Source organism: Triticum dicoccoides, chromosome 3A (assembly GCF_002162155.2).
Source record: "Triticum dicoccoides isolate Atlit2015 ecotype Zavitan chromosome 3A, WEW_v2.0, whole genome shotgun sequence".
NCBI lineage: Eukaryota > Viridiplantae > Streptophyta > Magnoliopsida > Poales > Poaceae > Triticum > Triticum dicoccoides.
Genome location: NC_041384.1, coordinates 8580419 through 8601056, shown reverse-complemented (window position 1 = coordinate 8601056; position 20638 = coordinate 8580419). Strand labels below are relative to the sequence as shown.

General features: G+C 46.0%; 1 protein-coding gene, 1 long non-coding RNA gene and 1 pseudogene across 2 annotated transcripts; 2 read left to right on the top strand and 1 right to left on the bottom strand.

The window, feature by feature from the left end:
• Nucleotides 1-6447: 6447 nt before the first annotated feature.
• Nucleotides 6448-7784, top strand: LOC119271680 (annotated as a pseudogene).
• A 2932-nt stretch (nt 7785-10716) lies between these two features.
• LOC119266601 (wall-associated receptor kinase 2-like) lies at nt 10717-15345 on the top strand. The gene is made up of 3 exons (XM_037547834.1): nt 10717-11695; nt 13596-13766; nt 13950-15345. The coding sequence occupies exons 1-3, from the start codon at nt 10741-10743 to the stop codon at nt 15113-15115; spliced, it is 2292 nt and encodes a 763-aa protein (XP_037403731.1). The 5' UTR covers nt 10717-10740; the 3' UTR covers nt 15116-15345.
• A 1363-nt stretch (nt 15346-16708) lies between these two features.
• On the bottom strand, nt 16709-17947 carry LOC119270908. The gene is made up of 3 exons (XR_005134362.1): nt 17895-17947; nt 17045-17188; nt 16709-16947 (listed from the first exon to the last, which is right to left on the bottom strand). It is a non-coding gene; the product is annotated as an uncharacterized LOC119270908 (long non-coding RNA).
• Between the last annotated feature and the right edge of the window lie 2691 nt (nt 17948-20638).

The following is a 20638-nucleotide window of genomic DNA, read 5'->3' as shown; positions in this document are numbered from 1 at the left end:
CGGTGGCACAAGCGCCTAGGGCACCCTGCCCTTCCGGTAGTTCCAAAGATTCTACGTGATTTCAATCTTCCTATCTCGAATAAACAAGACCACCTTCTGGTGTGTGATGCATGTCAGATGGCCAAGAGCCATTAGTTACCTTACTCTCGTTCAACTAGTGAATCCACAGCTCCTTTAGAGCTGATTTTTTCAGATGTTTGGAGTCCTGAACCCGTCTCTGTAGGAAGGCTGAAATACTATGTCAGTTTTATTGATGATTTTAGCAAGTTTAGCTGGATATATTTGCTCAAAAATAAATCTGATGTCTTCGAAAAATTTCGCCTCTTCCAAGCTCATGTTGAACGTCTCTTTGATCGTAAAATCATTGCCATGCAAACCGATTGGGGTGGGGAGTACAAATGGTTGAGCCCATTTTTTGAACGCATTGGCATCACACACCACGTTTCTTGTTCGCGTGCTCATCAGCAGAACGGCTTCGCAGAAAGAAAACATAGGCACATCGTAGAAGTTGGTCTCTCTTTACATGCTCATGCATTTATGCCACTTAAATTTTGGGATGAAGCATTTCTCACTGCGGTCTATCTTATTAACCGTATCCCCAGCAGAGTTATCAAGAACCAAACACCTCTAGAACGACTCTTTGGCACCAAGCCCAACTATTCTTTTCTCCGCATTTTTGGGTGTGCCATCTGGCCAAACTTGCGCCCTTTTAACAAGCACAAGCTTGAATTTAGGTCCAAGCAATGCGCCTTCCTAGGGTACAGTACCCTTCATAAAGGTTACAAATGCCTTGATATCTCTTCTGGTTGTGTGTATGTGTCCCGTGATGTCATTTTTGATGAGCAAGTTTTTCCTTTCGCAAGTCTCCACTCAAATGCCGGTGCTCAACTTCGCAAAGAATTGCTTCTCCTGCCCTCTCACCTCTTGCCGTCTCCTTCTTTTGCTCAAGGGGGAGCTGATTTTACTGCTGATAATATGTCCTTGTCCAATGCTAATGACCCAGCTGAAAGTGTGCAGGAAACAGGGCAACCAAATATTGAAGACTTTGGTGAAAATTCTTATGATTTTATGCAGCACCCTGGGGATTCTGATACAGCCACAGAAGATTCGGCGGCCTCGGGATCCGCCGCTGTAGCCGCGCCAGGCGAATCGGCAGCGGGATCCGCGCCCGCAGCGGCGTCAGGCGAATCCTCGCCCTGCCCCGCTCTCCTTTAGTGGGCCCGCCAGGCGCACTACAACGTTGTCCCCGGCCTGGGAGGGCGTGCGGTCTCCTGGTGGGTCGGCCAGCCCGGCTGGGCGCGGTCCACCTGGCCCTCACGAGGCGAGGCGCACGGACTCTGACACGGCGCGATCTTCCTCAAGGGATGTGGCCGCTCCAGAACTGCCAAGTGGCAGTTCGCCATCGACTGCCGCACCGGATCAGCCTGGGTCGCCGCAAGAGGGAGCTTCGGGATTTTCTGCGTCTGACTCCGCGGTCTCCTCCATGCAAAATCGTCTACAACTTCAGCAAGCTCAACCACCTCAGCCGCCTCCTGCCCGATCACATACCCGGTCACAAAGTGGTATTACTAGGCCTAAGGTATATAAAGATGGTTGTGTTCGTTGGGGTTCTCTTTGTGCCACAGGTGAACCCAAGAATCTGCATGATGCTCTTGCTGACTCCAAGTGGAAGCAGGCTATGGACGAAGAATTTTCAGCCCTCATAGCAAACAAGACATGGCACTTGGTTCCACCGGTCAGAGGGAGAAATGTGATTGATTGCAAGTGGGTGTACAAGGTAAAACGCAAGTCTGATGGCACGATTGACAGGTACAAGGCACGCCTTGTGGCAAAAGGCTTTAAGCAAAGGCACGGGATTGATTATGAGGATACTTTTAGCCCTGTGGTAAAAGCTGCTACTATTAGGTTGATTCTTTCAGTTGTAATATCTAGAAACTGGTGCATGTGACAACTAGATGTAAAGAACGCGTTTTTGCACGGTGTTCTGGAAGAAGAGGTGTTTATGAGGCAGCCTCCTGGGTATGAAAATTCAGCTTTACCACAACATGTCTGCAAGCTTGACAAAGCAATCTATGGTTTGAAACAAGCACCCAGAGCCTGGTATTATCGCCTGTACTCCAAGTTACAATCTCTTGGTTTTGCTGCTTCTAAGGGGGATACCTCACTGTTTTTTTATCATCGGCATGGAGTGACCATTTTTATGCTTATTTATGTTGATGATATTATTGTCACCAGCTCCTCCATTAGGGCAGTTGATGCTCTTCTTCAGGATCTGCGCATGGATTTTGCTCTCAAGGATTTGGGTACTCTTCATTTTTTTCTTGGCATCGAGGTGAAGCATGTGGCTCATGGAATCATTCTGTCCCAAGAAAAATATGTACAAGATATCCTTGAGCGAGTAGGCATGAAAGGTTGCAACCCTCTCCAACCTCGTTGTCCACTTCAGAGAAGTGTTCTCTTTATGATGGAGAGGCACTTGGAGCCGAGGACTCCACCAGGTACAGAAGTGTGGTAGGAGCTTTGCAATATTTAACTTTAACCAGGCCAGATATATGTTTTTCAGTCAACAAAGTCTACCAGTTTCTCCATGCACCCACTAGCACTCATTGGACAGCAGTAAAAAGAATTCTTCAGTACCTTCAGGCAACCAAGAGTCATGGTCTCAAACTTGCCAAGTCAGACTCTACACTTGTTAGTGCATTTTCAGATGCAGACTAGGCAGGTTGTCTTGATGATCGGCAGTCCACTGGAGGTTTTGCAGTATTTTTTGGTGGCAATCTGATTTCTTGGAGTGCATGTAAGCAAGCCACTGTGTCCAGGTCAAGCACAGAAGCTGATTACAAGGCCTTAGCAAATGCCACTGCTGAGATTATTGGGGTTCAAAATATGCTGACAGAATTGGGTATTCGTCATTTGCCTGCCGCCTCACTATGGTGTGACAATCTTGGAGCTACTTATCTCTCTGCCAATCCTGTCTTTCATGATAGAACAAAGCACATTGAGATTGATTATCATTTTGTTCGTGAAAGAGTTGCTAACAAGCTTTTGAATATTCAATTTGTACCTACTGGTGATCAAGTAGTAGATGGCTTTACTAAATCATTATCGCTGCGGCAGCTGGAGGTCTTTCGACGCAATCTCAACTTAGATAGTTGTGATTGAGGGAGAGTGTTAAACATCATTGTATGCCTTGCCACGGTGTGTTATAAACCGTGCCGGCTAGATATGTGGCGAGCGTGTTGTAGTTAGGATAGGTTAGGTTGTTGTGATTAGATCTTGGTAGTTAGCTTAGCTTGGAGATCAATCCACACCTAACCTATCCCTAACCTCCTTTGTAATCTTAGCCGCATGTCTGGCCTATATAAACACACAATGCGCCCCTGCCCCGGCATGCGCTTCCAGCCTCTCGTTTTACACTTCTTCATGTCCACCGACGCGCTCACGCTATACGGTGGCTCGTGCTCATCGCCGGCGATTTGGAGACGGGCGACCAGGACGCCCGTGCGGTTGTCGTAGCTGATTTCGGCTGTCATGGTGGCGTTGTCAGAGACAAGGCGCTTTGTCACGTTCGTGTAGGCCCTGGAGTTGATGGAGTTGACGTCTATGCCAATGTGGTTGTCGCTATGGTCCCAGGGGCTGAGGTAGGTGACGAACTCCACAACGACGATGCGGTCATCGCCCGTGGAATTGAGGCGGTTGCTGTCGTTGAAGAGGGCGAGGTTCTCGCCGGAGCCATTGGGAGGGAGCCTCGACGGGTAATGTGCCAGGAAGAAAGCCATGCCGTCGGCCATGCCATCGCCTTTGGTCGAGACAGAGCCCTTGGTCCAGCTAGGCTTTGGGCTGATCCAGAACGTGATGTTGGAGAAGAAGCTGGCCGCCTTGCCGGTGGCGTCGTTCCAGAGGGGCACCGGCCGTGGGTACGACGCCCGGCCGACGCTGAAGAAGTTGGCTTTGGCGTCATTCTTCATCAGCTCGATCACGCCGTCGGAGCCCATGTGCGTGTCATGCTCGCACCTGAGCTCCATGTCGCAAAGGTCGCCAGCTTCCAACTTCACGTGCCAGATCAGGTTCAAAAACGTGATGGACGAGCAGATTCGTCTTTGTAACTTGAGCGCCACGCCTAATGACGCCATGTACTGTGTTTGAATTTCAAATACTTCCTGCCACCAGTGCAATCTCTGTGAAAAGTACATTTATTCTTTCACCTCTGAATTGGACAATTAGATACAACCGATTCAAGTAGTTGTTGTTAGAGTTGTGTCGAATATTTTATACTCGGTAGGTTGCGGTTGGATTCTGAATCGTACGGTGTGTAGCATACGGAGTCATGTCCTAATAGAATATTTGTATCCTAGGCCTCTCATATACAGTGGGGGTAGACACACGATGTAACATATGCGAACATGATAGCACATGCATGCGGGAGAGTCGGCGACGTGTGCCTGCGCCCGGGTGGCCGGGGTGCGGTATTATAGCGGTGTCATGTGGAGGAGCGGCTGTAGTTAGGCCCCGGGGATGTAGCCATATCGATGAACCTCGTTAACAAATCTCGGCGTCGTGCTCGTGTGATTGCTTAGTCCTCAGCATAGATCTACGGTGGCCTTGGATTTATTCTAACAGTTGCGTCATATAACACGTTGATGACATGGGCACCTTCTACAAACATTGCTACATAAACATGTTGGAGATGCCCTAAGGGCTTCCTTACTTTTACTAGTGCTATTTCTGCCACTAACTAGTATAAGTTAATGGATGCATGGAGCATGCATTGATAACAAATGCAATATGAGAAACAAAGACAAGGGATGTCAATATAGATCAAGAACAAAATCACTAGTTAGAGGATACACCGTGCTGTGGGTTACCCTCTCATCGCACCTTGGAGCAACGCATCTCGAGACATGTCGCCACCAGGTTGTTTTCATGCGATTTTCTTCCTCTTGGTCAGGGGATGGTTGGATTGCCGTACATTTTATTTCAGGATTCAAATTTAAATAAAAATAGTTTTTAACCCAACGTTCAAATAATTATGAACCGATTTTCACAATTATGCACATCACGTCGAATCTTCGAAACCAGATACCATATTAATAAGTTCCAATTTTTTTGCATGTGAAATGTGTTTCCCTTGTAGTGCAAGTGTTATGTGTGTTCTTTCCATTTTAATGTGTGTTTGTGTATGTTGTGTGTATACTTACCACGTCTATGTGTGTTCTCTGTGTGCCATACCCATTGTTGTGTATTTTGTACTTCGCACATATGTTGCAAAGCACCTTAAAACCAGAGATAATCAAAGCACCTTAATACCCGCTGCTGGTTATAACAGTTTGACATATTATCTATACCCAATGTAATAGTCAATACGTATAATAGTTAGTTATAGCCCGCTGCTGGTCCATCTTTTACTCTTACAAAGCCTTTTGGAGCTCGTGCTATAGCCGGCTGGAAGTCTACAACCCGCTTCTCTTCTCTCTCCTCTTCTCTCTCTTCCAAGTCAGCAACAATATAATATTTAAATCCTTACAGCCGCTTATGTCACCTTATTATACTTGCTCTTAAAACGAAGGTAGCTAGCTCAAGCAAGTCCGCAGCCCGTCACCATCCCTTCTCAACCCCCAGCCGAATAGCAACAATGGCTACTGTAATAACGAGTCCTCTTCATCACATTCTCTCCGCCTCCATGTACATCATTTGTCTCTTCTACTCACTATCGTTCCAAGTCATCAGTGCACCACCGGGCCTGGCTACCGCGCTCTCCTTCAGCTTCAACTTCCCCAGTTCTGCCTCCGGTGTCCTCTGTGACACGGAGCTCATGTGCAAGCGTGATGCGCGCATAGGCTCCCACGCCATCGACCTAACAAAGAACAAGATCAAAGGCAACTTCTTCGTCGTCGGCCGGGCTTCTTATCGAATGCGCTATTGGTGCCACTCCGGGACAACGCCACTGGCGAGGTGGCTAGCTTCTCCAACTTCACATTCCAGTTCAGCCTGAAAAATGAGACGGACGAGAGGCTTAGAGCATCTCCAGCCGTTGGCACCCCCAAGAACATCATCGAACCGAAAAAGTTGGTGTCTTGGGGGTCATCCGGCGAAATAAAGAGGGCATCTTCCTAGTCACACCCCATCCCAAGCAAAAGTTTGTGAGGAGAATGATTAAGTGGGCCAAGAAAAAGGACATGTGGTGAGACATGATTCGCCGAAACTTGTGCCGGCGCCCCCAAGAGACCCCCAGCGCGCCGGGTTTCGCCTGGGTATGCCGGCGCTACTTTAACATCCTGGGGGCGTTGGGGACGTGGCTGGGCCGTTTTTCGCGAAAAATGCCGTCCGAACCTAAAACCGAGCCTAAAAAGGTGTCCTGAGGGGCGTCCTGGGGAGGCTAGTGGAGATGCTCTTAGTCTCTGTAACTTAAGCTTCACACTCAACGACATGCTGGTCGCTTGACTCCAGATGGACAGTGATGAGTCGGTTTATAATGTAAACACGTCCGTGGACATAAAACGGAATTGCCCCAGAAAGTTTCAGTCGGCTCCGCTGCATCAACTGGCATGTGCTTCGAGTTGCATGAAGTGTTGTCTTGGTCGTTTAGCTCCACTCTAGATGATGTCACGATGGCTACAAGTGCCCATGCTAGTGCCTTCCACAGTAGTAGCATTTCTCGTGTTGCTCTACGTCGTTGCCATTGTAATCCATCCGCGACGCGTGTGGGAGAGGTTAGATGATTCCGACGATGAAGAACGTGAGCAAGCTGAGTTCGAGAGAGGAGTAGGCCGAAGGTACCGCTACCGTGAGCTGGCCGCTGCCACCAAGGACTTTGCAGAGGAGGGGAAGCTCGGGCGAGGGGGCTTCGGTAATGTCTACCGAGGCGACAACCTTAGTGACCATGACCGCCTGGTGGCCATCAAGAAGTTGTCTGCAGAATCATCTTCGCAGGGGAGGATAGAATTCGAGTCAAAGGTGAAGATCATAAGTCGGCTGAGGTACCGGAACCTTGTGCACTTGCTAGGCTAGTCCGACAGCCGCAAGGGGCTCCTGCTCATCTACGAGCTCGTTCCTGAAAGCACCCTCGAGCGACACATATACAGCACTAGTCGTGTCCTCACGTGGTCACAGATGTACAAGATCATCCTTGGTCTAGGATCTGCACTACGCTATCTCCACACAGAGTGGGATCAATGTGTGCTGCATGGCGACATCAAACCCAGCAACATACTACTTGACTCGTTATGCAATACCAAGCTCGTGGATTTCAGGCTGGCGAGGCTCGTGGAGCATGGTGCAGGGCCACGAACCACCAAGGTCATCTGGGCACCGCGGGGTACATAGACCCGGAGTTCATCCGCACCCGTCGGCCAAGCACCGAAGCCGATGTCTACAACTTTGGTATTGTCCAGTTGGAGGTCGTGTCCGTTCGGCACCCAGACATGGAAATAGAGCAATCAGGCGACAAATTCATTCCATTACTCAGGTGGATCTGGGATCTGTACGAGAAGGGAGCCATTGTTGAAGCGGTGGATGAGAAGCTAAAGGGAGTAAACTGGCAGCAGTTGCTCGATGATGACGGCAAGTATAAGTGGCATATGCACCGCGCGATTGTCGTGGGGCTCTGGTGCACGCACCCCTGCCCGTGTGCGCGGCCATCGCTCATGCAGCTCATGAATGTCTTGCAGTCCAAGGATGTCACGCTGCCAACCCTGTCACGGCCGAGATCCGGCGTCTCCCTTGGAATGCACGGAGACAATGCATTGTCATCAGCCAATGTTTGCAGCGGGTGTCTTGGGCAATAAATGGCAGATGACCAAATTTACTTTTTACTTTACTTTAGAGTTTGTGATATAACGAAGGGTCACTAACAAAAGAAGCTTCGCCGCCTCCTGAAACTGGTGCCATCGTCTTGCTATATGGTCATTTAGGGTTGATGTTCTTGCAGTTCTCATGTTCCAGTTTTTCAGTAATGTCGTGAGTGAGACGTGGCAGAGTTGTACATATAAGTGTATGTATCGATGTGTGTACTACTACTACCACGCAACCCCCTCCTGGTCGCGTCCTAGAGGCGTGTGGGCAATGGGGGTGGGAGGCTCCTGGGTCCATCGGCCAATGCTTTGGCTAGAGTTACGTTAAGAAACTTACAAATTATAGTTACGGGCCTCATCTTATTGGGTCACGTTGGGCCCCCCACTGGAAATCAGGGAGGGAGAGTTTAGCTGGGGGAGGACACGTATGTCCGTACGACGAGTCCGTAGCGAGTAGTCCGTAAGTGTAGGATTTTTGGCCTCCGACTCCATCTTGTGCCGAAACTTCCTGAAATAATTTTCTCTGTTTCTCTGGTCCTTGGAAATTTGTTTTATCTGAAAAGTCCAAAAATAGAAAGGAAAATTTTCATGTGACACTGAATTATAATTATATCATTGAATAAGAAAACTATATATAGATACATCTAGAAGGTATCAGCCAGCCAGCATTTGAAAATTTGTACACTATACATTTACTCTCAGGCCTTGGCACACCAGCAACAGGCTATTTCCTTATGTTTGACCCTTCATGCCCGTGCAACAATGGGCTTCAAGCTCCACCACTGATTGTCGGTAACACATATGGACATTATTGGTAACTCTAACAGTACCGCATGATAACTTTCGACCGAAAAGACCATTGAAATGTTGCAAAAAAAATCATTTTTCATGCCCGGTAGCTTGTGCGTGAAGAGCTTGGTAACTTGCATAGCTTGTTATCATTTGACCCCAAGAAAAGTCGTATGTACTCCCTCCGTTCCTAAATAGTTGTTTTTTTAGAGATTTCAAATGAACTACCACATATGGATGTATATACACATATTTTAGAGTGTAGATTCACTCATTTTGCTTCGTATGTAGTCACTTGTTGAAATCTCTAAAAGGCAAATATTTAGAAACGGAGGGAGTACATACTAACTTTTGTCACGAGGTATTTAATGGTAAAAATGGATTAAGAATCAGGAAACAGTTTACATTTTTGAAATAGGATTAAATCTTGCTGACATCAGCGGCTTTGTCTTCTTTTGGGAGTATAGGCGCAAAATCCTTCGGCACTTCCCCTATTCTCACAACAGTCGTTATATATAGCAAGCTCCCCATATAAATAGCATCACTGTTATTGAAGATTTACAGTTGATGATTGATGTCTGATTGTCTATCTAGTTCCTCCCACTTGAGCAGACTGGAAACTGGAGGAAGGGACGTGCGGCCGTGCGTGACAAGTCAGCTTGACTAGGCAAGGAAGGGACGACTGCGAGTCGTCGCCCGCGTCCCCGCCGGAGACTTGCGCTAGCTGGCAGACAGTAACTGTAACCGCGTTGATATCGATCATTTGTGACATTTCTCCCATGCACCTTCGTTGATGGATGCTTCCCTGGCCCAACCGTACTGTGATTGAAATTTTCAATAGCTTGCATGACTTAACAGCACACCTGGAAGCAGTCACGTACGTACTTCCATGGCCAGCTGGAGTAGACTGACGGAGTACACTGTCTTATAGTAGTGAAGTCATGTGCTACCGTCTAGTATACCAGTGGCTTGCATCAGTATCATTGGAATATTCAGGCCGTGATGTTGCCTGGTTTGAACAACTTTTGTTGGCTACTCCAGTGTAATTGGAATATTCATTCATTCATTCACCGTTTACTTTGAGAGAGTATCCGGTGACACGGGAGGCTAGGTGCTCCCATGATACGAGATGACGCGACCCATTGGATCTGAAATCCAAAAGTTAGACCATAAGCTCCTGAATTTTTTTAGAAAAGACCTCCAGAAATCTGATGTTCACGTGCAAGTCTTGGAGCTCGTCCTGTGACCCTTGGATTTCATATCCAACAACCCACGTCGTCTCATATTATGTGATGCATGGGAGCACGTAACCTTCGGTATCACCTCCTACTTTCTCCCCTTAGGCTGGTTGTAATTGTAGTGTCATATCTAGTATCATGCATACTAACTAGGCAATTTTAATGAGATGTCATAAAATTAAATAAAGAAAGAGAGAATTGAGTATCATATCATAATACCGTTTAAATGTTATGCTACTATGTGTCATGCATGACAATAAGTAAAGTACTACATACATGATACTACTAACATATGGTACTGTGAATTAAGCAGGTAGTATCATACACTAGTATCATATGCACGATACTAGTATATGATACTCTACAGGCTTACTTTTCTCACATCCAAGTCATCATCGGCCGCCGGCTGGATGAGACAGGATTTTCAGCATCCGGGTGCCCTACCCCCTCTATGAACAGTAAATTCAAAACAAATTCAAAAACAATCAAAAAAATCTGAAACTTTGGGACATCAAACATCATGAAACTTTTGATGATCTTGCAAAGTTTTAGCTAAAAATAACATTCGAAGAGCACTCAAATAAAAAAAAACAAAATCATTGTTCAAAGTTTATGTACATTTTTTAGCAATGATTTTGTTTTTTCTGTGAGGGCTCCACGAAGATTATTTGTTGTTGAAACTTTGCAGGAACATCAAACCTTTTATAATCTTTGATCCCTGAAAGTTTCAGATTTTTTTGATAGTTTTTTAATGTTTTATGAATTTACTGTTGATGAGGGTGTAGTGGCATTTGGGAGCTGTTAGACATTTCTCTCGGCTGGATTGGGTCATTACATATTACTACTACTTAAACAACTCGTACCCAGAGCATGCCGTCCCCAGCGACGCGCGCAGCAACGCAAGCAAGCCCTCCACCCACTCCATGCCGTCCCACAGATCAGCAGCTGCTTCTCTACTGGCAGTATGGCTCTGCCTCGGCGTAGCACTGCTTGGAGTTGGAGCAGCACCGCCGGCACCGCCTAGGCCTAGCAGCAGGTGCCAGAGAGAATGCGGCGGCGTAGACATCCCTTACCCGTTCGGCATCGTCGGGCCCGGGCCCGAATCGCCCGATCCCGACAACTGTGCCATGCCTGGCTTCGGCCTGACCTGCAACGAGACCGGGGTTAATGGTGGCCGCACGCCATTTTATTATGACCTGGAGGTCGTCGACGTCTCGCTGCAACAGGGTCAGGCCCGGATGAAGATGAGCATCTCCACCTACTGCTACAACAACGCCACCCAGGGCATGGACCCCGTCCCGTGGGGGCTCGACCTCACGGGCACGCCCTACAGGTTCGCCGACACCAACAAGTTCACCGTCATCGGCTGCCAAACGCTGGCGTACATCCTGGGCGAGCACGCCGGAGATTACACGAGTGGGTGCGTGGCCATGTGCCGAGGAGAAAGCGACGGCGATGTGAGGTCGGCCCTCAGCAACGGCTCCTGCTCCGGGATAGGGTGCTGCCAGACCGCCATTCCCAGGGGGCTGGACTACTATCGAGTGTCATTCGACTCCGGCTTCAACACCGCGGAGATCCACGACGTCAGCCCCTGCAGCTACGCCGTGCTCATGGACGTGTCCAACTTCACCTTCCAAACGACCTACGCGACCTTGCCGGGGTTCAACACCACCTACGGCGGAGTGGCGCCGCTGGTGGTGGACTGGGTTGTCGGAAACCAGACGTGCGACGCGGCGCGCAAGAATTCCTCGTCCTACGCCTGCGTCAGTGACCACAGCGAGTGCTTGGACTCGCTCAATGGACCAGCCTACATCTGCAACTGCTCCAAGGGCTTCCAAGGCAATCCTTACCTGCAAGATCCGGAGCACGGATGCAAAGGTACGTAGAAACTCAAAACAACATGTATATGGATTTGCTAATACTCATCTAGTATATATCTATCTGTATGAGAATTAATAGAGTATCATCTACTTCTGTGCCATTTGATTTTACGCGTAGATTTCAGTGCATTTATCTTTCCATTTGATTGATTCTGTTTTCTATTTTTGGTTCCATTCTTTTTCACACTCCACACAACTATACTTACACGTCAGTCTAGAGTGCACAACTGCTTGCCCATCGGTCGTGCGCAATTGCCGTTAAACATCCATCAATTTATTTATGAGAAAAGTATATTTTTCATTCCTCAGTTTTCTCGATAGTTTAGAAATGGTTCCATAACTTCAAAACCGGCAAATCTTGGTCCCTCAATTTCTCAAATCAGATATGTTTGGTCCCTTATACCGCTTGTGTTTGTATCCTCTTGATGCTTCATTATGAGCTAATAAAATCCATCCTTTATCGAAAAAAGGTAGACACGGTTTTGACTAAAACTGACACTCGTTCATTGGGGTTTGACTGCCACGTCACGGAGCTGCACCGCACGCTATGTAAGTGCTCGGTGGCCTGGCTCGCGGGATGCTGAGCTTTAGCCATGCTCGCCGTCCAGGTTATGCGGCCGGCAGGGTTGCAGGCGCCGTGGCGGTCATGGTTGACGCTCACTTGAAAAGCTAGCTAACTGATCGATCTAGCTGCCGGCTACGCACGCACGTACAGTACATGACGTTGTTTCCTTGGATCAGCTCCGGCTAGAACACGCGAGTAATACAGGCACGCGAGTCATGGGTTGTTCGTGTTCATGGTGCATGGAGTGGCGGTTGAGCCACGGTGATGGCCCTCGACGCGCTTGCTGGAGGAGGAGAAGGCCCAGAGTTGGGTGTGTACGTCAACCCCGACCACATCGGGGCCCCAGGACAAGTACCGCGCCACCATCGAGCATCGGCGACAAGGACGGTCCCAGCCGCTGAGTAGGTACGCCTGCTTCTCCATGCGCTACACGACGGCGGACATCGGCCCGACAATGACGGTGATGGTCATGCTACCCTCCTGACATGGCATTGAAGTGGACAGTGATGTGGCAGTCAAACCCGAATGACGTGTCAAGTTTTTTCACCAAAACCGTGTCCACGTCAGACCAAAACCACCCGAAGCGGTATGAGGGACCAAACTTATCTAGTTTGAGAAGTTAATGGACCAATGTTTACTGGTTTTGAAGTTGAGGAACCATTTCTATACTTTGAAGAGAATTGAGGGACGAAAAATATACTTATCCCTTTATTTATTTATTTGATTTATTTGTCTTTTTTCATGACGCACGCAACTACACTTGCACGTCCGTCAGACCACGTGCAACCGCACTTGCACACACATGCATCTGCGTGCAACTATAGCTGCACATCTGCCGAACGGTGTGCAACTGCTCGTCTGATGTGCGCAACTGCATATCCATTAGCCGCGCGCAACCACGGTTGGGCATCCACCAAATGTGTGCAACTATGTTTACTTTTTTTAAGAAGTACAATAATAATATCGAGACACAAAAATAAGTGAAAGAAGAAGAGAAAAGGGAACATCAACAAAATCCCGTGTTTATGCCACATAGATGAGATTTAGTTAATTCTTGTCTAAAAGAGAGCTAGCCACGCACCTTGCAAATTCTCATCTAGATAAAAAATTAACAGTCTTATCTTATCAATCAGATCTAGCAAGCTAAGATTAATTACACATGTAAGTGAAAAATCCTTACTCAATCTTGTAGAAGTATACCGGTGAAAGGGAAGTTAATTTTTTTTTCTTTACAGAAAATAAGAGAGCTTTGCGTTGTTTCCTATCACTTTTTGTACCTACACTAACTAGATGATTGGCAATAAAAAATAATTAATTTGATCTTTGGTGGCAGATATTAACGAGTGCACGGACCTGGAGAAATACCCTTGCAATGTGCCTGGGACTTGCCAAAATTTTCTTGGCGGATTCCACTGTCATTGTCCCAAGCATACCAAAGGCGACGCCCAAAATGGGACGTGCGAGGCAAACCACACATTTGGTCTTGGAGAAAAACTCGGTATTGGTGCGTCCACATCTCTGATATATGTCTACTACAATCTATGTACACAATATATCAACATTATACCAGAGCAGTGTCTTTAATTTAATCTTAGTGCAATTAATTCCGTCTTTTAGTTAAATAAAAAAACATGTTATCTTTCTCCCAAATGAGAAATGACGACTAACCGTGGCATCTACTCTTCAGGAGCCTTTGGCGTCGTTTTGGTTGGCCTGGTTTGTATCCTCGCAGTAGAAATCATCCGTCACAAAAGGAGTATCAAAAGACAAGCTCTGATTAGACAGAGTGACGAATACTTTCAACAGCACGGAGGCCAGATACTGTCAGAAATGATGGGGGTAGAGCGTAACATCGGGTTCACCGTCTATGCCAGAGGAGCGATCGAGGCGGCAACAAACGGGTTCGACAAGGAGAACATCATCGGGGAAGGAGGGCAGGGGACCGTGTACAAGGCGGTCCTCGACGTCGAAGGCAAGGACACACTTGTGGCAGTAAAAAGATGCAAGGAGGTGGACGAGAGCAAGAGGAAGGACTTCGTGCAGGAGTTGGTGATACTCGGCCGCGTCGACCATCCCAACATCGTCAAGCTCCTCGGTTGCTGCCTGCAGTTCGAGGTGCCTATCTTGGTCTACGAGTACGTGCAGAACAAAACCCTGCTGGAGCTACTGCACAGCCAGCTGACCTCGTGCCGCGCCATGCTGGGGACCCGTCTGAGGATCGCCGCGCAGGCCGCTAGAGCGCTGGCGTACCTGCACTCGCTGGCGCACCCGATACTCCACGGCGACGTGAAGCCCGCCAACATCCTGCTCGGTGACGGCTGGGTCGCCAAGGTGTCTGACTTTGGCTGCTCCACCATCGATGAGAAAACCCAGGTGGTGGCCAGAGGCACACCAGGCTATGTTGACCCAGAGTACCTGCTTGAGTACCAGCTCACGGACAAGAACGACGTCTACAGCTTTGGTGTCCTCCTCCTGGAGCTCCTAACCGGGAAGAAGCCATTGTCTAAACAACGGAAGAGCCTCGCGGCCATAGTCCAGGAGTCTATGGGGGATGGCACGCTCCATCAACTCTTTGACCAGGAAATAGTCAATGATGCTAGCATCGGAGTGGCCGTTCAGGCTGTGGAGCTGGCAACTCGATGCTTAGTTATGCCGGGGAATAGGAGGCCGGCGATGAGGTGCATTGCTGAGGAGCTCCAACAATTGGCAGACCAAGTGCAGCAGCCGTTGGTTTCGGAGTGTCATAGCCTCACTATCAAAGATATGGAGAGCTCCATGTCATCTGAGAGTGACACCACCAGGGTTTTCAGCCTTGAGAAGAAAGTCGCGTTGAGCATAGAATTCGCTAGATGATATCGTCAGAAACATATTAGAAACGGTTTGCTAGCTATACGATCCATGGTTGTATCACGTTTGTTGGTCGTTGCTATGAAATCCACCTTAAGCTTAGCACCGAATAATTTACGTGTTTATAAGCACTCAGTTGACCTCCTACGTATGTAAAGCAGGTTTGCAACAATTTTAATTTGTTACTGTTTAAATATATTATCTGCCCTCTCTTCATCAGCTCATATGTTTGGATGACCTGATTGGAGCATGAATTCAATATCCAATTAGCGCCAATAGGTCTCCAGTTTAAGACCATGTTAACATCGTAATAAGAAAATGATCATGCGGCCTACATCGATCTCACATCTAACGACTGAAAAAAGGCCTAGATATGAGGGCGGTGCTGACATCTATTGTTTGTCTCTCTCCATCAGCTCAAACTTTTGGATGAGCTAACTGGAGTGTGAATTCAATAGTTGCACTATTTGGTGGTACATTAACCAGAATCTTGTCAACTACAACATGTACTCCTTCCGGGCAGGTTTAGAAGGGACGATTCAAAATTTGCTTTGAACGAAGGTTTGTCTCATATCCCCAAATCTTGACTGTAATAATGAGCCGGTGGGTACAACTCAGGGTGGACACGGTCCGGGCCGGTCCGGGCCCTGACCGAGCCTCTATTTTGACCGGCCGCCGGCGAGCCGGACCGGACCGGACCGACCAGCTGGCCGGTCTTGATTTCTGGGACCGGACCGCCTGCGCTCAAGCCCGGGCCGGACCGAGAGGACCGGCCGTGGTCACCACCGTTGAGGGTAGAGCATGGACTGGGGCTTGCTGGATGGACCAGGAAGAGGGACAGGGGACTCCGTGGTCGAGATCGGCGATGATGCACACCGGCAGAGACGAGATGTGGCGGCGCGCATGACTGTTAGCCATGAACCCGTGCATTTTCTTCCTTAGCAGTTTTTTCTCTTGCATGCAAGTAATGTAATGGGTGCATGAGCCCACTATTGGCTGTCTGCGGGCCTTGCCGTGATTATTGGAACAAATTTAACGTGGAGTTAATCATGGGATGGCGCCATAATTATCGGATCTAACCATGTTTCCCACTTTCCCTCGTTCTTTCTATTTTAAGCAGTGCTATACATATATTTCAACGAACAATTTTGATGTAAACTTTATGTATGTAGTTAAATTTGATTGCAGTTCACTAAAATCGTGGGGCTGTCACACTCCAAACAAAACTTGCACGTACAGATTTGGTAAAGCCTCTTATGTAGGAATAGATGTTTCCTTCAGTTTTCTGTTCGATTGAATAAAGGGAAACATCAGCGAGGGATGGCGCGTGATAATCGGATCAAACTTTTTAGTCGCGAATAAAAGGAAACGGCAGCGTGGAGTAAATCGTGCGATGGTGCCGTGATTATCGGATCAAATCCCATTTCTCTCGTTCTTTCTCTTTTCTGTTTAACTGAACTAGTAAGCTTGCACCTGCAACGCACGTCTAGACTAATACTATATCAAATATTTATAGTTCAAAAAAGCAATCTATGCATTGTTTGACCATTTATACAAAAATGAAGAGATGATTTGATGAGTGGGTAAAAAGGGATCTTCAAACATCAAACAAGGTTTCCGAGTCAACCAAAACAAAAATTCAGAAACTAAGATAACATCATCCATTAGCTGCCATAAACATCTCATCACTTATCCGCTTTCTCCACGTCTGCAGCCTTCTTCATCTGGGCTCCCAACAGGTGTTGGTTCATCATCTCAACACGGAGCTTGCCGTATGCATGTGCTTCTCGCTGCCACCGTGAGTGATGGGCATGTGGTCGCCCTGGACCTCTGGATGGCTGCAGCAAGGCGGTGTTAGGATCAAATCACCATCCTTGAAGCAACAGAGGTGTAAACACGGAGAAAAAGAAACATATCCCATAGTTGCAAGCACACCTTAGGAAAATAAAGCTTGCCAAGTTGGCCTTGTATCTCGAGCCTGTGGACATTAGATTGCATAACCTCGAGTTACATGTTCTTCTGGCGGTGGTCCATGAAAATGCCAATGGTCGGAACAAGTTTCTTTGGGATGCCCATGACCTACATTTACAGTATGTAAACATCAACAAATAATAAAAGAAATCTGTATAATAAGCCGGTGTCTCTACATATAATCTCATGTGGCATCCTAACCAAAAGTCTGAAATCTGCCATTCTGCAAACTGAAGTTTTTGCATATTATCTAGACATACCAAGTTCAGTGTTGTAAGTTTAGAAAGACACTGCAGAAAAATTTCAGAACTACTGTCAGTTATTTTCATCGAGGCTATTTTTTTGGCTTTATCATTTACCACGTTCCCATGGGCTGGAAATATTCAAAAGGATACAATTTTACAAGAACATCAACGGATAATCAGATAAATCATTCTCTGAAGTTCGCATGACAGAAATGCCAATTTCTAACCTAGTTGGAAAAAACTGTGTATGGTGTATGATACGCCCACCTAAATATAATAGATCAGCATCGTTATGTCTAATATTTCTGTGCTTTTATATATTAGTTTTTCAAATTGAACTTTTAAGAGGAGAAATATTTCATGGACAGTTAAAATCCCGTGGCATTAGAACTGCATTTGCTCGATCCTTGAGTGGATATCTTCGTTTTTACCTCTTTACCATCCTAACTAAATACAAATATTTAGTGGGGGTACTTAGAGAAACAGGCAGAAAATAGGAAGTAAATTATACTCCCAACAAAAGAAAAGGAGAAGATAAGAGTAATCTGGACGTGGCATCAATAGCATACCTGGAAAGTAGAGCTGCAGCTGTTTGAGACTGACTAACCATTTTGCATTGAGGTTTGAAAATACATCACCTCAATATTTGAGAAAGGGAACTTATAAACCTCTGAACCTGGAACAGATGTTTCATTAAGATTTAACAATAAAGGCTTGGATCAAATCCTTTAGATAACTTGCTATGCTGCTGTTGTATTTGTTGTTTACTGTCTCTTCTTAGTTTTGTTTGTATCTTTGATGTATAGTATTTTTTTTATTTTTTCAGACCTTATTCTTTGTACTATATATTTTTAAAAAATAATAAAAATACGCAGCAGAGTCCTGCTGTTTCCCTCAAAAAAAAAGATTTAACAATAACAGCAGAAACCCTGCACCAAAGAAACAATTCCAATGCAATGAGATAAACAATTCCGATGCACCTGTTCATATGAAGGTGATTGAGTAGATAGACTAACATAGACAACAGCAAGCATACCTCTCCTCATTCTGCACTTTGGAGCCTGGTTACCTTTGGAGGCAATATATGCATCAATTCAGGATCCTCCACTATCTAAACCTGGTACTTTCAAATCACATTGCAGCTTTGCGTTGAAGGAACAACTTTGCACATTCTGTTACATCCACGTGAAGTTGCATTACAGAAAAAATTAGACACTGAAAACAGTATCACCGTTGACTCGAGATGTTAAGATGCACGTACAGTCAGTGATGCTACAGAAAGACAACAAGAAGAAGGAACTATATCTATATAATAAATAATCAACAGAATCAATTTGGCATCAGAGAAAATAGTAACACTAAATCTCGAGATAATGTGTGAGCTAAAAGAGACTGGTTCCACAAAAATTGTGGTTTAATCAGAACAATCTATTTGGTAATAGCAGTCTCACCCAAGCTGGTCTTGCGATGCAAGAACATAAAAAAAATCAGTTATTTTCTACATCAGGCTAATACAAGAGAAAAATACACGCATAATCAATGGGGACAGATTGATGATATGTCATAAGCACATAGCTGAACCTAGCTAATCTGCATAACAATGATAAGTTATTTATTTCATCCTATTAAGGCCAAATGCAGGGCTTATCGCTCCTGATTATGCATACATAACAGGGAGCTATCATTTTAGATTTGGAATAAACATTTGGTAGGCTTGTCATCCTTACCACGCACTTCAACAGATACCATGCATTTCAACAGATAATAGTAAGAAACCAAAGCATCATTGAATTATTTGATCTATTAAAAGTAAGGAATGCTCCTCTCTGCGTTTGGAAGGATACGATAGGATTTCTTGCCTCGAGTGATAACCTCAACCTCTTGTTGCTACCTCTCTGTTGGACTGATGATGTTCCTTGTATTTGCAATGCAACTGCTCAATGCTTCCTAAACCATAAGACAATGGAAAAGAATAAAAATCAAATGGTATGGACAGACAAATCAGAGAATAAATTGGGAGGGAACATATATGTATAAGCACATACATGACAGTGGTTTTAGTGAGTTCAATGTTCAACTCCTTGACCCTATCAATCTGGTTTGAGACCATTTGTTTTATGTAGAACAGATGATCCTTGATTTATTTGCCCCCCTCATAACAGGTTTTACTATCCAGTTGACCTTCAGCAATAGTTTTGAATATTATAAGCATTGGTCTGATATGCTATCTTGGTTGACTTGGCTAAACCACAAAGACTTATTTATTACTAATGTCATGTAAGCAATCCAACTTCAGAATAGATCGTTTTCATGTAAGCACAAGAAATCTCATCTTTGGTCGTCACAAATCGGTGTCACCTTAGATGATTATTCCTGCACCAAAAGAGCACCTAACAAAAGGTGCTAAACCAAAACTGATGTTTTGAATTGTGAGCGAATTAACAGTAAGGCTATTGGATGTGGATACCAAAATAATGAATTAAATAAGTGGAACTTTAGAGAAACTACCACTTTTAAAAAACGAGATCTGTTCTATTGATCAAATCAATAGGTTATTTTGAACTGAAAAGGCCCACAAAGATGCTAATAATCCTAGAGAGTTAGAAGACCAAAAATTATTTAACCCACTATGATAATACAGAGTAGTTAGCAAGAAGTATATACATACTATTTTACAAATAAGGTATATACAACAATTATCAGAGTATATACTACCATATGGAGTATATACATATAATACTGGCAATACGGTTAGTAGTTTCTTGATTGTCACAAAGAAGTATACTACTACTACTACAAAAATAAGCAACTGAAGCAAAATCATGGTCCAAGCAGTGGCGAATCTAGAACATAATTGCAGGGCAGGCTCGACTTCAAGGATACTGATTTTTTGGTGTCAGAAGCTATTTTATGCGCTGCACCTAACTACTATTGTGCTAATAATCATTGGTGGTGTTTTTTTGTGTGGCAAATTTTGAGGGTAGGCTAGAGCCTGATGAAGCCTGTTGACTAGAATCGCCATTGGGTCCAAGTAAAGAACAGATCAATTCTCCATAATTTACAGAACAATGCCTAGAACTGACAGCAGCAGAAACACCAGCGGAATTTAGAAGCGTAGAATCAAATCAAAAACCCAAAAATTGTGACAGCAAGCAGTAAGAATATGAGGGCAAAGCACCTGCAGCTTGGAGGTCCGGCGTGGGCTGTGTCCTGGCAGCGCGGCGGTCCGGGCGGATGGAGCGTGGACGGCGCAGCGGTCGAGGCGCCTCGAGCGCGGACGGCGCGGCGGCGCGGACGGCGCGGCGACGTGGAC

Bases quoted from the DNA above. Each gene is read 5' to 3' on its own strand.
- LOC119266601 (XM_037547834.1), top strand. From the start codon at position 10,741: ATGCCGTCCCACAGATCAGCAGCTGCTTCTCTACTGGCAGTATGGCTC. The intron at 11,696-13,595 runs GTACGTAGAAAC...CTTTGGTGGCAG, and splicing joins TCCGGAGCACGGATGCAAAG to ATATTAACGAGTGCACGGAC. The intron at 13,767-13,949 runs GTGCGTCCACAT...TCTACTCTTCAG, and splicing joins TGGAGAAAAACTCGGTATTG to GAGCCTTTGGCGTCGTTTTG.